The sequence below is a fragment of the Urocitellus parryii genome, chromosome 11, assembly GCF_045843805.1.
Source record: "Urocitellus parryii isolate mUroPar1 chromosome 11, mUroPar1.hap1, whole genome shotgun sequence".
In the NCBI taxonomy this organism is placed as follows: Eukaryota; Metazoa; Chordata; class Mammalia; order Rodentia; family Sciuridae; genus Urocitellus; species Urocitellus parryii.
Genome location: NC_135541.1, coordinates 65,739,553 through 65,756,372, shown reverse-complemented (window position 1 = coordinate 65,756,372; position 16,820 = coordinate 65,739,553). Strand labels below are relative to the sequence as shown.

The 16,820-nt window shown below is 33.9% G+C and overlaps 1 protein-coding gene and 1 pseudogene across 1 annotated transcript in view; one reads left to right on the top strand and one right to left on the bottom strand.

Moving 5' to 3' along the window:
• Col24a1 (collagen type XXIV alpha 1 chain) overlaps positions 1-10,140 on the top strand; it is a 341,896-nt gene extending 331,756 nt beyond the window's left edge. The window contains exons 57-59 of the mRNA XM_077791553.1: positions 3,590-3,699; positions 6,410-6,619; positions 9,994-10,140. Of these exons, the coding sequence (XP_077647679.1) occupies positions 3,590-3,699; positions 6,410-6,619; positions 9,994-10,140 (467 nt within the window). The remainder of the gene's footprint in view (positions 1-3,589; positions 3,700-6,409; positions 6,620-9,993) is intronic.
• A 3,526-nt stretch (positions 10,141-13,666) lies between these two features.
• Positions 13,667-15,432, bottom strand: LOC113194865 (RNA-binding protein FXR1 pseudogene; annotated as a pseudogene).
• Between the last annotated feature and the right edge of the window lie 1,388 nt (positions 15,433-16,820).

Here is a 16,820-nt window from a genome sequence, read left to right as displayed (position 1 = left end):
CTTTCATCATTGGAGATGACAAGAGTTATACAGGAAAAGGAACAGGATAAAAAGTGGAGTGGAGAGTTTAGTTTCAAATAAAATGGCCTCTCTAAGAAAGTGACATTTGAGAGCAGTAAGAAGGAGAAAAGAGAGCAAACTCCAGGAATCTAAGGAAAGAGCTTTCCAGACTTAAAGCACAAATGTAAAAGCCTTGAGCCAGGGAATATAGTTGGCATGTTCTAGGTTTAGCAGGAAGGCCAGTGTGACTGGAAGAGTGTACCTAAATTAAAGACTTGTAGGAAACTAAGTCAGAAAGATATCAAGAAACCAGATTGTGTATGACCTACTAGACTACTCAAAAGTCTCCAACTTTTGAGAAACCATTGGAAATTTTCTAACAAAGAAATGAAATAAATTGACTTTGATTTTTAAAGTATTGCTCTACTTGATATAATGAGGACAAGGGTAGAAGCAGGGAAATCTCTGAGCTATTGAAATCACCCAGGAAAGGGAAAAAAAATGAACAAACCCAGAAGAGATAATGATCAGCTGGATCAGTTGATCCCATGTAATCAAGTCTAGTCAGCAATGGTCAGAATTTTGATTCTGTTTTCAAGGTAAAGCCAGCAGTTTTTGTTGACAAATTAGATGTGGGCTATGAGAGATATAGAATGGTAAAAAAAAAAAAATGACTCTAAGCTTTGGAATATAGAAGGGTGGAGTTGTTGTTAGTAGAAATGGAGAAGACATCAGACTTCAAGAGAAGGAACTGTGGACAAAAGATAATAGTTCAATTTTAGATATATTTAGTTTGAGACATTTAATTTGATATTAGATTTTCAAGTAATACTGTCAAGTGGGTAATTGGCTATTCCAATAAGAGGTCAAGAGAGGCCAGGGGTAAAAATTATGAATGACATTCATAATATAAATTTCATGTTATACCTTAACTACTTAAGATTACCTAAATTATAGGTAAAGAAAGAAAAGAGGTCTACAAACTGTGTCCTAAAGCAATCTAATATTTAAAGATCAGGGAGGTGAAAGAGAATTAGCAAAGAAAACTAAGAAGAAGCAATCACTAAGATAGAAGGAAAACCAGACAAATGTGGTATCTTGGAAATCTAAGAAAAGGTTTAGAGGAAGGTATCAACTAGATCAATGTCAAGCAAGGTAAAGACTTAAAAAAAGAAAAACTATTGGATTTAGCACTGCAGAGATCATTGATGACCTTCACTAAGAACCATTTAGAAAAATGGTAGTGATTAAAACCTTATCAGATTTTTAAGAGAAAATGATGGAAATGAAGTAATTCAAATTACTTGTACAAAACAAAAATTGTTTTAAATTTAAAAGCATAAAATAGCTAACAAAATAGTGAGGAACTTTCAAGCCAATATTTTGAATATTTATAGTAAAGAACTATGGGTTTTAAGCTGGGTAAGAAAAGAAGTAAACAAATGCTCATGAGGGACAGGAAAAGGTGATAGTATCAATGAGTGGTAGGTCCTGATAGGATCAAAGAATTACTAGAGTCAAGACACTACAGGGAGTAAGCTGAAAAGAGAAGTGAGGCAAAATTATGAAGGAGATACAGTTGCAAGTAATAACAAAAGCTAAGGTATGGCTTTAGAGTTAATAGTTTAAGTTATGGGATAGATTATTGGTGGTAAATAAGGGGGAATGGTACACTTCGAGGAACTGAGAATCCAGGTTATTGGAAGTATCATTCACATGGATTTATAATTACCAAGAATTCAAGAATTAGGTCATAAATAGATTTTCTGAAAGCCATCACAAGCCAGAAGCTAAAATCTTCAAAAAAAATTCATTGATTTCACCAGGAAGGGGCAGTGGGTGATATAACATGATGAGTGTTTAGGGAGAAAGGGGGGAAAATGGTCTGCAGTTAGCAAAAAGGACACCTTCCAACCTCCAGGCACAGTGTTATAGAGGTTGTTGCAGAAGTTGAAAGGGTTACAAGGGAAGCAGTGTCCTCAAGGGAGAGCCAGTTTTAAGTTAGAACATTTAGGCTCACAAAAAATATATTATGATATAAAATGTTATCTATACTCCACATATCTTAAAAGAAGTTATGAATCCCCATCACATCATCATTGTGCAACACAATGTCTAAAATCAAAGTATTCCCCCTCATATAACAATGAGACTTTGCTTGATAGAAAACCTTTCATAAAATTTATATTAGCTCATATAGTAGGAGTAAAGCATGTCTAGGAAGAGAAAAGATGGTGAGTGAAGATCTATATTGACTCCCTTAGATAAGACTGGAAGGCTACATTAGATTCTGGTGAATAATCCACCAATAATTTCTACGAACTGTAAAATATTCAGAATCCTGCTGAAAGGGGACTAAGAAGGGTGGCTGTCCTTTACCCCATTCTTCTATATTTCAACAGTTTAGTGGTTCTCCAGATGTGTTCTGTGGACCAGAATTAGATATTTTTTTCAAAATGCAGATTCTCAAGCCTTACCCCAGACTTAATAAATTGGCCACTTGGATGATAAGGCTCAGCCATATGTGTTTTGTCATATGGTTCAAAATCTTCTAAAATTTGAAAATCACTACATTAGAGGACAGTCCCTACCCTTTGCCACCTATTCAGCAAGTATGCATTTTGGAGGATTAGTAGAGTAAGAACGAGGAAAATAACTAAAGGATGTTTTTCAAAGTTAGAGGAAGCCCATGATGAACTAGAGAAATCTATGTGGTAAAGATGAAATGGAAAAGCATCTTACCTATTATAGAAAGTGACATTTGACAAAAACTAGTTGTTTCACCTTTTGAATGAAAGACACTGGGACTGCCTTTTTAAAAAACTCCTATCCTTCATATTTGAAATATAATCGTATTTCAATATTCAGAGTCTATTATTCTGGAATTAAGATGCTAACACAGTGCTTTTCAGTCTAAGTATTTCCTCTAATCTGACTTGAGGCCTTTATTTATTCCTGGGCACTCAGTGGATGCAAAGATTGGCAGGCTTACACTAACTACAGGCACTTCTATTTTTCCCACTTACAAATCTCAAGAAAGCACAGAAAATGATGGCCATTTAATTGAACATTTTTCTTTCTGAAACCCCCAAAATATCTGTTTTATTCTATTTTTAATTATTAGCATTACTCATAAAGATGCTTTCATTAGAGAAATTAAAGTTGTTTATATATATACACACACACATATATATATACATACACACAAAATATTTATGTTTAACTCTATAATAATATAGAAAAGATACCTCATTAACTTGAATTTCTCAATTAACTTTAGACAATTCACTTTTAGTTGAGCTTTTGTTTGTGGTATGAAGCAATAAATTCAGTTATTCTATCATTGTGATTATAATCATGAAATGCTCTTAAATAGGTGTGTGAAAAATACAGTTTTCAGTGTCAGTTTTATACAATTCTTGCAGTTTTCATTCATTCACTAAATATAAATTTTTATAATCTTTGAAGTATTTTAACATGTAAGATTGGGATAATATATAAAGTATACATTATTATACATATCATAGTTTATATTTCTTATACATATCATGACACCTAAGTAACTTTGCATTTTACTATAAATTAATAGGAAAATATTGGATTGATCCAAATCTTGGATGCTCTTCAGATGCCATTGAGGTTTTCTGTAATTTTAGTGCTGGTGGCCAGACATGCTTATCTCCTATTTCTGTGACAAAGGTATGTATTAAATTTTAGAACATATTCACAGTATCTGTAAACAATTATTTTTTTAAATTTTGTCACTTCACATAATTATGAATTTTAAGCATGAAGTCAAGGTATTCTTCATTCTTTATCATGTATGAGAAACAGGTGTTTGTTTTTAAAAACATTGAATCAGTAACATTTAGCATTTTAATTATGTGTTTTCATGATTGGCTCAGTTTGACTTATCTATTGATCATGTTTTTTTTAATTCCTTAAAAACTTGTGCAACATATGTTGTTTTTATACATGACATACATTAGAAAGAACTGCAGTGTTTGTGATCAGTAATCTATTACCTAAAGTTCTGCTGAAAATTATATCATCACCATTAATAAAAGAATTTGGCTCAACAGCTTGCTCTTTTTGGTGACTGGACTCAAAATATCCTACTTTAAACATCCACTGAATATGATTTAAAACTTCTTTCAAGTATAATTCTATAAACTATTTAGAATAAATGCAAATGAATTTGGTATAACAATAGATGTTATAACAACTATCTATAAAACCTAAAACTTAGTTTTACTTACATGTTAAAATCAAAACTACACTTCTTTCTTTTTCTGATTAAACCAGTGTGTTAAATTACCAAGATTTATTTCTTATTGGCAAAGAACTGACAAATGTGCCTACGTGTGTGTTTCATCTATCATAAAAAGGCAGCTGCTAAAATGTATAGTCACCAGCTGCTTATTGTTGAACTACCCTCTTCACAAGTGGGGCGTTTCCTTGTGGAAGGCACTAGATTCTTCCTGAAACAGAGGGAAGGATTCTTCTATTCCTAAGGAAATCATATACCTCTAATAAAGAACAACATGATATTGCTACCTCCAAAATATCCACATGATCATCCTCACTCCCTTGGAAGTTGGCTCAGGAATTTTATCTGTGCAAAAGAGATAGCAGCAATGAGTGGGCCACATTCCAGTTCTTCAGATGGCTGAATCAGTTCTCCCATTTTTCTGTCCATAAACTCAACCTCAAGAAGACTGGGAATTGAGGACCTAGCGCTACCTAGGAATGAAACTGCAAGCCAGCAGAGGGCATACTGTGAGCTAGCACTAGGCTAGGTAAATTGCATTTGTCACTTCTAATCCTCATAACAACCCTTATCAGTTTGGTGTTATATCCCACTTTACCAGCAAGGAAACTAAGGCTCAGGCAGGTTAAATATTTTACACATTTCTGATTCTGATCTGTAAAATGAATGGATTTATCTTTTTAACCCCTAAGGTTCCTTTTGATCATCCTTCCATGTTTTGATTCTTATGCACTTCTTTTGCCTCTCTTCTCTTTTTCAGGGGTTTGTTGTTGCTGCTGCTGCTTTTTCTTTTCCTATTACCTCATAATTTTATGTTTGAAAATTATACAAATTCCTCATGAAAGATATTTCTATTCACTTACATTATGGCCACCCCTTTGCTTGAATGATGCTAAAAGAATAATAATAGTAGTAATAATAATAATGTCTAGAGCTACAGAAAATTTTGCTTGCCTGTCAAAGTATGAAAAAATGTGCCATCAGACTTCCAAGCTCCAAGTTTGTCTCTTTTTTTTTCCTTTTTCTTGCTACCAGAGATTGGACCCAGGGGCACTTAACCATTGAGCCACATCCCAAACCCTTTTTATTTTTTATTTTAAAACGGGGTCTTACTAAGTTGCTTAGGGTCTTGCTTAAGGTCTTAGAAAAGTTGCTGAGGCTGGCTTTGAACTTGGGATCCTCCTGCCTCAGCCTTCCAAGCCACTAGGATTATAGGTGTGTGCCACCACACCCAGCCAATTTTACCCTTTGTTGTTGATTTGATTTGTTAATACTTGTTCAGGTACTCATTCATTCAATAAACATTTATTAATAACAACATGTGACTAGAACTACTTTGGGGGCTGACAACAAAAAGAATAAATTTTGTGCTTGTCCTTAAAAGTTTTTTTAGTTAAAATTACTCAACCAAGTTTGTAGAGTTTATAACTTATCTTTGGAAACGCAAAAAAAAAAAAATCGTAAATGAAGGCATCAACAGAAATTTAGATTCTTAGCTAGGCGCAATGGCATATGCCTGTAATCCCAGCAACTCCAAAGGCTGAAGCAGGAGAATCCCAAAATCAAGGACATTCTCAGCAACTTAGTGAGGCCCTAAGCAACTTAATGAAACCCTGTCTCATAATAAAAATAAAAAGGCAGGAGATGTGGCTCAGTGGTAAAGCACCTGTGGATTCAATCCCCAGTTCCAAAATAAAAGCATTTCAGATTCTTATGAAAAACATTAACCTAAAATGAATTATATTGCATTGTAGGTAATATTATAAAAATTATCTTCATTTTTATATTATAGGTAGTTGTTCAGTGGTATGCTAGATCCAGTTCACATAGGCTCAGGAAAGCCTATTATTAACATCTCATCTCAATTCCACATTCAGTGACACAACCTTGGTAGTCTGAAATCAACCATGCTGGAAGTATTTTCAACAAGGAAATCAGAAAATGCTTTAAGTCAGCCCCTATCCCATTACCCAAGAGCCTATGTTTAAACATTTATCAGCATACCACCAACTGGCACTTAAATTCCAAGAAAAGAAGTTTTTTCAGGCTGCCTTTCAAGGACTTTCCTCAAGTTTCCCCAAACTAAAAGTTTCTAAATTGCCTTATCTCATAAACTACATATTGTTTCTATGGTATTAGCTGGAGTTTGGAGTTGGGAAAGTCCAGATGAACTTCCTTCATTTACTGAGCTCAGAAGCCACCCATATCATCACCATTCACTGTCTAAACACGTGGACAAGTGCACAAACAAGTGACCCAGGACTGCCTATTCGTTTTAAGGGGTGGAATGGTCAGATTTTTGAAGAAAACACTCTACTGGAACCTAAAGTGCTTTCAGATGACTGCAAGGTAAGAGAATGATGCTTTTAAAATTGTTCAATATGACTAAAAATTGGTTAAACGAAGATGACTTTAATTACAAACTGCAAATACAGAAGGCTAGTAACTTGTAAAGTGCCTGTCTTATAACCCCACATTTTTCAAACTCATTCATTTGCTTATATCTTGTGTTATACAAAATTGGTTTTTACATGCAAAACAGGTATTAATACTTAGGTTTTATTCCCTATAGGAAATACACATATCTGGAAGGATGGATAAATATACAGAAGATAATAGATAGAAAGATAAAGCACATAAGCAGATTTCTTTCATGTGTTCTCAGTGTTATGATTTGCTGTTGGCTCTTTTTAGTTGTATATGACAGTAAAATCCATTTTGACATAATTATAAAAGCATGGAATATATCTTGTTCTAATTCAGTCCCCTAAAACCTCTTCTTCTCCTTTCCTCCCCACCCCCAACTCCTGCCCCTTCCCTCTATTGATCTTTCTGCCATTTACCCATAGTTATTTTGTTGTTGTTGTTGTTGTTAGTTTCTTGTGGATGTACACGATGGTGAGATTCACTGTGGTATATTCATATATATATACATAGGAAAGTTGTCAGATTCATTCCATTGTCTTTCCTTTTCTCATCCCACCCTTCCCTCCATTCCCCTTGTCTACTCCACTGAATTTTTATTCTACCCCCAACACACATACATACCCCTTATTGTGGATTAGCTTCCACATATCAGAGAAAACATTCAAACTTTGGTTTTAGCTTATTTCACTTTGCACAATAGTCTCCAGCTCCATCCATTTACCAGCAAATATCATAAAATCATTTTCTTCTTTATGTCTGAGTAATACTCTGTTGTGTATATATACCACATTTTCTTTATCCATTCATTGTTGAAGGGCACCTAGGTTGGCTCCATAGCTTAGCTATTGTGAATTGTGCTGCTATAAACATTGATGTGGCTGCATCACAAAAAAAAAAAAATGTTCAACATCTCTAGAAATTAGAGAAATGAAAATTTAAAACTACACTGATATTTAACTGCTAGGATTCTGTATCTTAAAACTGCATGAAATACAAGTTATAGAAGCAAATAGTTTTATTTAATTTTGCTAGTCCCTATACAATTAAACATGAGTATATTTGTAGACTGCTCTACTAGTCAGTATTTAAATTGTAGCTCACTTTTCCTATTAAAATTAAGTAATGGATGTTCTATATGTGAGGAAAATGATAGTGCCTGAATTTGTATTAAAATCTGTCCAGGCCAAAGCCTGTGTTTTTAACCTCCATGCTAAGCTGATTTTCACAACCACTGTGTACTTTCTGTCTCTTTTTATTTGGGGGTTTTGGTTATTGTTGTTTAACTCATGCCTTTCCTTTTCTCTGAAATGCCCTTCTCTACATCTCTAATCAAGTGAAAATTTTAGGAATACTTTAAGACCAATCCAAATATAGATTGTAAATTTTTCATGAAGCATTTCCTGTCTATTCCAGTTAGAAATGAGGAATTTGTCACTCATTGTTCACATTATTTACATTGCACTATGATCTTGTATTATAGTTACTTGTTTATATGTCTTCTCTTCAAGTAGATTTATAAGCTTGTAGAATTCATAAGCCAAAATTAATTTATTTGTCTTAATTTAACTTAAAGTAACCCTGCCATTGCCTGAAATAAAGTAAAATAAAATAAAAATTTTTTAAAGAATTAATTTATTCATCTTTTTTTTCAAGTACCATAGGAAAATTGAGGATTACATCTTATTTAACTGTGCCAAATATACTTAAGAGTTCAAAAAATATTTCTTGAAAGAGTTAATGAATGAATCCAATGGTGTCTTACTCAAAGAATTCTAGGTCTAGTTATTACACCATGCTTGTGACATAAACAAGCAATTTATCTTCAATGAGCTTCAATGACCTTAGCTTTACAATGAAACTTATAACTTAAATAACCTCCAAAATTTCTTCAAACTTGAAAATGTATATTGTGATAATACTGTGATGAGTAAGTGAATAAACTTCTTAATAAAAAGCTCCACAAAACTAGTCAATTGTGTTTTCTATTTTGTTTTGTTGAATCTTGTCCATCATAGAACATTTTATGCCACAGAATTTATCAGAAACAAAAGAGCAAATAGTAACAAGAGAAACAGGCCTGGAAGAAGAAAGGAAAGATGGAAATTGTATAAATGGAAAGCCACAGAATGGAAAAAAGAAAGAAAACTAAAAGATGATTCAACATAATTATAATTTAACTACTTCTGACTTAGGCAAGCCTGGTTATCTCCAGCCAAAAGTACAGGAGTTAAGCTAGCTCATTTTCTTTTACCTAAGAAAGATGCTAACCCTAAAGACTTGGTCACAATTACAGGAACACAGAACAGATGAGTATTAATCATATTAAGAATTGTGCAGCCTTTCCATTCATACTTTGCTGGTAGGACTGAAAATCAGTGCAATCAATTTGGAAAGCAGATAGAAAACTTAGAATGGAACCACCTTTTTACCCAGCTATCCCACTCCTCTGTCTATACCATAAAGACTTAAAAACAGCATACTACAGTAATGCAGCCACATCAATGTTTGTAGCAGTACAATTCACAATTGCTAAACTGTGGAAGCAATCTAGATGCCCTTCAATAGATGAATGGATAAAGAAACTGTGGTACATATACACAATGGAATATTACTCAGCATTAAAAGAGAATAAAATCATGGCACATACAGATAAATGGATGGAGTTAGAGAATATCATGCTAAGTGAAATAAGCCAATCTCAAAAAACCAGGGACTAAAAGTTTTTTCTGATAAGTGGATGCTAATCCATGGTGGGGCATGGAATAAGTGGAGGAACTTTGGATGAGGCAAGGCAAGGGAGGGGAAGCAAAGGGATAGGAAAGACAGTGGAATGAGGTGGACATCATTACCCTAGGTACGATTATGATTGCACGAATGGTGTGATTCTTCTTCATACACAACCACAGAAGTGACAATTTCTGCTCCATTTGTGTATAATGAATTGAAGAGCTTTCTACTATCATGTATAAATGATTAGAACTAATAAATAAATAAGAATTGTGCAGTCTTTTAATTCATATCTGGTCTAGTGATTCTCAGACAACAAAAGCAGAAGCCTAGCATTAACGTATGGAAATGAAAAATTAGAGCACAATGTCATTATAAAGAAAGAAGTAAACCTAGATTTCCAATTATTAATAGTAATTGTTACTTTATATTAAACATTGTTCTAAATATTTTCTATTCATTATCTCTAATCCTTAAAACAAATCTTCAATGTCTGATGGAGCACTGTCTGCTCAGAATGGCTGCTGATGAAACAGTTACACATGAAAGCCTTGTGTTTTTATTTACAGATTCAAGATGGCAGTTGGCATAAGGCAAAATTCCTTTTTCACACCCAGGATCCTAATCAACTTCCAGTGATTGAAGTTCAAAAACTTCCTCATCTCAAAACTGAAAGGAAGTATTACATTGAAAGCAGTTTTGTGTGCTTTCTCTAAAATGAATTAATGCAGAATTCGTGATGTTGGTCATAATTGCTGCAGAGGGGAAAATATAAACAGAAACATACTGTCATTATGAAATGCATGGAATAAAGGCATTGGCTAAATCTTAAAGAATCTCAGGAAGAAAAGACTTCCTCCTAAGAAGGAGAAAAGGCATTTTTAGAGGACTATGATTGATAAAGTATTTAATTCTTTTAAAATTTTATTGATCTGAGCTTTCTTATAGAATTCCCTAGAATTGAAAATTTATAAACATGGAATTCTTCAGGGTATCCTATATTTTTTGACTGAGAGCAAAGTACTCATTAGACAGCTGGAGATGCAGAGCACTGTGGAGCAATACTGGCTAATGCTCCCAAATGTGCTATGCTTCTGTCTAAAAATTGCAAGCCACAGTCTAATATGTCTTATTTTTCCAAATACTAAGCTGTATTCAGGTCCCAATGGACATATACATCTTAGCCAGTGGTACACTACCTCTTACGTGTTGCCTTTTTGTGTTGCTTGGTGCTCTTTCTAAAACATGGTGCTTGTGGCTTTCATGCAGACTGTTTTATTCATTTTTCATCTTTGTCTTTGAGAGTGTATGTACTGGTTACATCAAGATATGTTTCAATTGTTAGTATTTTAATTTGTTTGGTCACATACCTAATAACAAGTAAAGCAATTATTTATGTGAAGTCCTTGTTTTATTTTAAAATTCTCTTTGTGCATAAGGAATTAAAGCCAATACATCATAACCTGAGCTCACACACAAGAGAATTGGGAGGTCTCTTTTGTTTTTGTGTTATTTTATAAATTGTTGTAAAAATATTTTAGGCCATCTACATCCAATAGTAGATTTGGGTTAGAGATTGGGAGTTGTGATATAGTGTTTTAAAAATCCACGATCATCTGGAATGATACTTAATGTATATATATTTTGTAAAGTTTTAATTCAGCAAATCTTTTGAAATTGCTGCTGTTTTAAATTATAGAAATTATATTTCTGCTTTGTAGAAATTACATGTCTTTGTAGTGTTTCTTTTACTGTTCTTTAAATATAATGTGTTAGGACTTGAAAGAATTTAGTTTACCAATCTTGAAAACAACATCCAGGAAAAAAAAAGTCATTTCTACTTAAAGTAGGTTCAGCCAGTTCAGTCTTTCCTTGTTATCAGAGAGATATTGGTTCTTATTAAAAGAAAAATATTATACCTCTCGCTATATAGAAAATCTGTTTACCTATTATAAAGATGTCTTTAGCCACAGCAAACCCACACTTACTTATCTATAATAAAAAATGTGCTTTAAATCATCTTTGGTTATGTGTTTTTCTTTTATATTACCTTATGATTTTATTATGAATGATAGCCCCTCTATCATAGCCATTCTATATCATATATATTTACATTATTAGAAAAACCATTACATACCTAAAAAAGGAATATTGGGCCTGTTTCCTACTTTTACAATATGAGGCCATAGCACAGAAATAAACCCTGACAAAAATGATCAAATGATTTTCAACAGGATGTCAATACCTATAATCCCAGAAACTCAGGAAGTTGAAGCAGGAGGATCACAAAAGCCTCAGCAATTTAGCAATAACCTATGCAACTTAATGTGACCCTACCTAAAAAAAATAATAATAATAAGGTCCAGAATCCAGGCATGATGGCATATGTCTGTATCACAGTGACTTAGGATAATTCCTAAGTCCTGCTAAGGCAGGAGGATTGCAAGTTTGAGAACAGTCTCATAGCAAGACCCTGCCTCAAAATAAAAAATTAAAAGGGCTGAAGATGTGTCTCAGCAGTAAATCATTCCTGGATTCAATTCCCAATACTGTTAAATAAATAGAAAATAATAGGTGTTCACGAAGATGTGGAGAAATTGAAAGATTTGTATGTAACTGGTGGGAATGCAGCCACTGTGGAAAAGAGGTTGGTAGTTCCTCAAAAATTTAATTATTGAATTACCATATCACCCAGTAATTCTACTTGTAGGGATATACTAAAAATATTGAAAGCAGGAACTCCAACAGATATTGGTACACCATTCATAGAATTATTATTCAAAATTGTCCAAACATGGAAACAACCCAAATGTTAATCAATTTGGGGATATAGAGAAAAAGAAAAGGTATATTGAATATCAAAAGAGAAATTCCCATGAACAGCTGAAATGAATCATTGGAATATATTGCAAGCAATTCATGAGCAATCCAGTGATCACATGTCCTTGCCGTCAAAAAGGAGCCAGAATGGAGGGCAATGTGCAAGCACAAGGAGAACTAACTTGAAATTGCATAACTCCAACCTGACTCCACCTCTAGTAGTCCCTGTATAAATATTAAAAGCCCAGACCAAGGGAAGCTTCTCACTCAAGAAAGCCCATGCTGTCTCTTTCCCTTTAGTATAAGATTTACTTTCCTAAGTAAATCTTACCTGACCCTCCCTAAATTTCTTTCTGCAATGTTTCTTAAGAACCCTACCCACTTCCTGAATTGAGGGAACTCCTTGGACCTTCCTCTGGTGATAGTTTCAGTCTATGTATTATACTTTCTATTCCAAAAGTAATAATAATGATATCAACAACAATCACGTAGTTCAGAGGCATAAATGATCCCTCTAGAAGCCATTGAAGAAGCATAGAACAGCTATCTTGCTATAGGTATTAAGTGATTTTTTTTTTGGAAAGTCAAAATTTATTTACTACCTGCATACAAAAACATATTGTACATCAAAAAGCCAAAATAAAAAAAAATTTTTAAATGAGAAAAAGGAAAAGGGAGAAGATACTCTACTGAAGAGTAACATGTAGTTTATACAGAATAAACTTTCTGGAAATTATCTTTCAGTAGTTCAGGTTACGTCTGAATGGATATGACTAATCCTGTTTAGTGTTTTAACTAAAGCTATGTTTGATTTTTAAATACTGTACACTTTAACAAATAAACCAAACAAAGCCTCAGTGTAGGAAGGTCACTTCCAATATCATTCAATATCTCTGCAGATGAGCATTAACAAAAGTCTTCCACTGGTCAATAGATTTTCCTGTACATAAAGCATTTATTAAAACAGACTGGTTTCCAGATTAAACTAAAAAAGAAATTATAGTTCAGTGCAAAATATTTTAGACTGCATTTCATTCTAGATTTCCTTGGGTGAAGAAATGTAGCACATTATTGAAAATGTAAGAAAAGTAGCTAATGCTTTCATAAAGAATATTACCTTAGAACTCCGAACCCACCCACCTCCTTCTCTGCCATATTTTGAAAACAAAATAACATTTCCTATAGCCAGCAAGTTTTTTTTAATGTTCCATATATTTGTCTCAAGGCACACATGATAATGTATTTTATAATACAGTAGGTGTCACAGTATGTTTAACATGATTTCTTCAGGATCCCTCTCCTTTCTGAATTCCAAATGGAGGAACTAAAAGTGCAATGTAAAGACTGGGGATCCATATTCTATCCTTTGGCAAGCTTATACTATTGTAAATGTAATGTAAAATAACTATAAACTTCTTCAGTTTATGAAACACCATTCAGGACTGCTGCTTCTTGAGTGTTCTCTTTTTTTAAGGTATTAATCTTTTCTTCTTCTGGAGTAAGCTGTAGCTTATAATTTCATTGCCAGAAGCACTGATTGGGCCATTTATTGCCTTTTCTGAAGGACCATGCTCTTCAATCACATGTTTTGCCTAGCCCATTTTCATTAACTGAAGCTATATCAGATTCAATCATTCCATCCATCAGAACAGCATCTTCATTAGTCCTTTGTCTAGGAGACCGCCTACAACGGTTAGTATTATGATGAGATTCACTGGCCTCAGTGTCTGCAATCTGATCTGATTCTGTATTATCAAGTAAGCTGTATGGATTGCTGTCTCGATCTTTGAGCACACAACTGTGGGAGGATTTGCCACCAAGTGATCTCCCACAACTTCAACCCCCCTGAAATACTTCTGCCTCTTCCTCCTGGGTATCTCCTGCTGTCACGCTGATGTCTGCTTCCCTGATTATCTTCTCCTCCCAGTGACCATGGCTTAGCTCTTTACATTCAGATTCTGTTTCAGAGGAGTTAGCTAAGAATTTGTACCATAACTGGAGCTGTAATCAGGGCCCCTATAATATCTGCCTCTTCCATCATAAAACCTAGAACTAGTCTGTCAGAAGCTATTCATCAATCTGTAGGTGTTCCTACAGATTAGCTGTTCCTCTTCCTTCAGATAAGCAATATAATACTCTAAAAGAGCTTGAAATTTTCCCATGATTTTTATTTAGTACCAATAAATACAAATGAAACCATCTCATTGTCTCTAGGTAGTTAATTTTCACTGTCACTGTTACTTCAATTCTCACTCAAATCACACTATATTTGTCCACTATTTTTTTAATAACTTTGCCATTTTTTCCAACTACTTTTCCAATAAGATTCCTAGGAACCTGAATAAAATCCTCCACAAGGATTCCAAGAAACCTCTAACCTTTTTTATAGAATCAGCACTTTCTCCATAGACTCTAAATGTTCCAGCATCTTCATCTAGTTCAACTTAAGGTAACTTAAGAAACCTTCTTAGCTTGCTGGATATTACTACCATGTGTTCCTATTGCCAGTCCCATTAAATCTTCTCTCACAACAAATTTGTCATGAAATGCTGCTGCAAGTTGTTCCGTGCATTCTAAATGCTTACTGGCCTCTTCATAACTGGACATTAGCATCAACTTTGTAGGAATACTTCACAAATGCATGTCACTTAGAATATTTACTCTCTTCACAGTTGCTTTACTGGCAGACAGTATCCTTAGCTGCATGGTTTCTGGAGGGTAAAAAATTCTGCATGCTCCTACTGCTTTTTAAAAATCTTTATGTGCATTTTCATTAGCAAAAAGCCTCTCTCAAATCCTCAAGAACATCAACTGTGCACTTGAAGAATTTTTTTTGACAGTTTTATACTGATAGGCTGAAGTCGTTCAAATGTCACTATTTCATTGTAAGTGGCACCACAAGCAGCATATTCAATGACATAAAATTCTCCTTTCATCATCTGAACTTTAGCCAACCACCATCCACATGGTTCTTGGTCATTTGCTCTTGAATATACCTCTACTTTGTCTCCTTTACTAATTTCTTTTTGTACATCAGGTGGTAACTTAATTTTGTTAAATGAAACATGGCATTCTGGTTGTCAATTATCTTCAAAAACAACTGTGATGGAATCTTCATGAATACCTTTGATAAATTCCTTGTAGAAATCTCTGTTATATTTACAACCCTCCACTGTCAGCTCCACCATGTTGGAGCTGTGTTCTTGAAATATTAAATTTGAGGAAAACCAGTACACTGAGCTCTGATTATGATTGTTTTAAACAATGTATTTTAAATAATACAAAAATTAAAAACAATATTTTTTCCTGTAGGTCCAGGTTACCACCTAATATCATTACTCTTTGTGTGAAGAATGTCCCTTACCATTTTTTATGGTATTGGTCAGCTTGTGATGAATATTCTGAATTTGTCTTTATTTCATTCATTTTATTTTTTATTATTTTTTAACTAGAAGGTGTCCACAAAAGCTCATATGTGGGACAATGCAAGGAAGTTTAGAGAGAAAGGATTGAGTTGTGAGAGCTTTAACCTAATCAGTGCATTTATCTACTTGAATGGATTAACTGGATGTTAACTAGAGGAAGGTCACTGGAGGCATGCCTTTGGGGTATATATTTTATCCCTGGTGAGCGCAGCTATGACCTGAGCTGCTTTCCTCCTCCATACCCTTCCACCATCATATGCTATCTCACCTCCGGCCAAGAATTAAGTAGTCATCCTGCTCCCCAAATGAACTTTTCTTCCTCTATGTTGTTCTTGTCAGGTCTTTTTGTCACAGTGATTCTGACTAAAACAATTGTTTTCTCTAGACATAGGATTCTTGGTTGCTTTTTTTTCCTGTGGTTTTAATATGTCAGTGTGATATCTTCTGGCCCCCAATGTTGGTGTAGAGAAGTGAGCCATTGTTCATATTGTTGTTCCACATTTGAAAGACATCATTTTTCTCTTACTTCTTTTAAGCTTTTTTTTTTAATCTTTCTGTAGCTTTCAACAATTTATCTATGACATGTTTATTTTATCCTACTTGGGATTTGTTGAGCCCAAGTTTAAAGGCTCTATCGACATCATCATAGCACAACATTTTTCACCAATAATTTCTTGAGTTTTATGAATATAACAGTATCAGCACAAATTCACAAACCAAAACATTTATACACATAGATAGGTAACTATCAGTCAAAAGTAAAATCTGTAAATTCACAAAGTATGCCATAAACATATTTCCTCATTGACAAAATAGTTTAAGCACATTAAAGCCTAAAAGTATAGAAAGTTAATTTTTAAAATTGATTTTCAGAAGTCCTATTAAATATTCTGTCTCTAGAGGCAGAGTTAATAAATGTAAACTTTGGCATCCTGAATTGGCCTTCAAAATATGTTCACATGGGTTTCTATGTTTGTAAATTTTGCAAAATTGTGATAATATTTAGGTCTTTTTCATATAGAAGACCCTGAATTGTATGAGCTTCAGGCTTCACAAAACCTAGATCTGCCCCTGCTTTTGACCTCTGATGAAACATAAATGTAGTTCTTTCTTTGGGAAGAAAAATAGCTTTGCTTTTTGATAACGTTGTA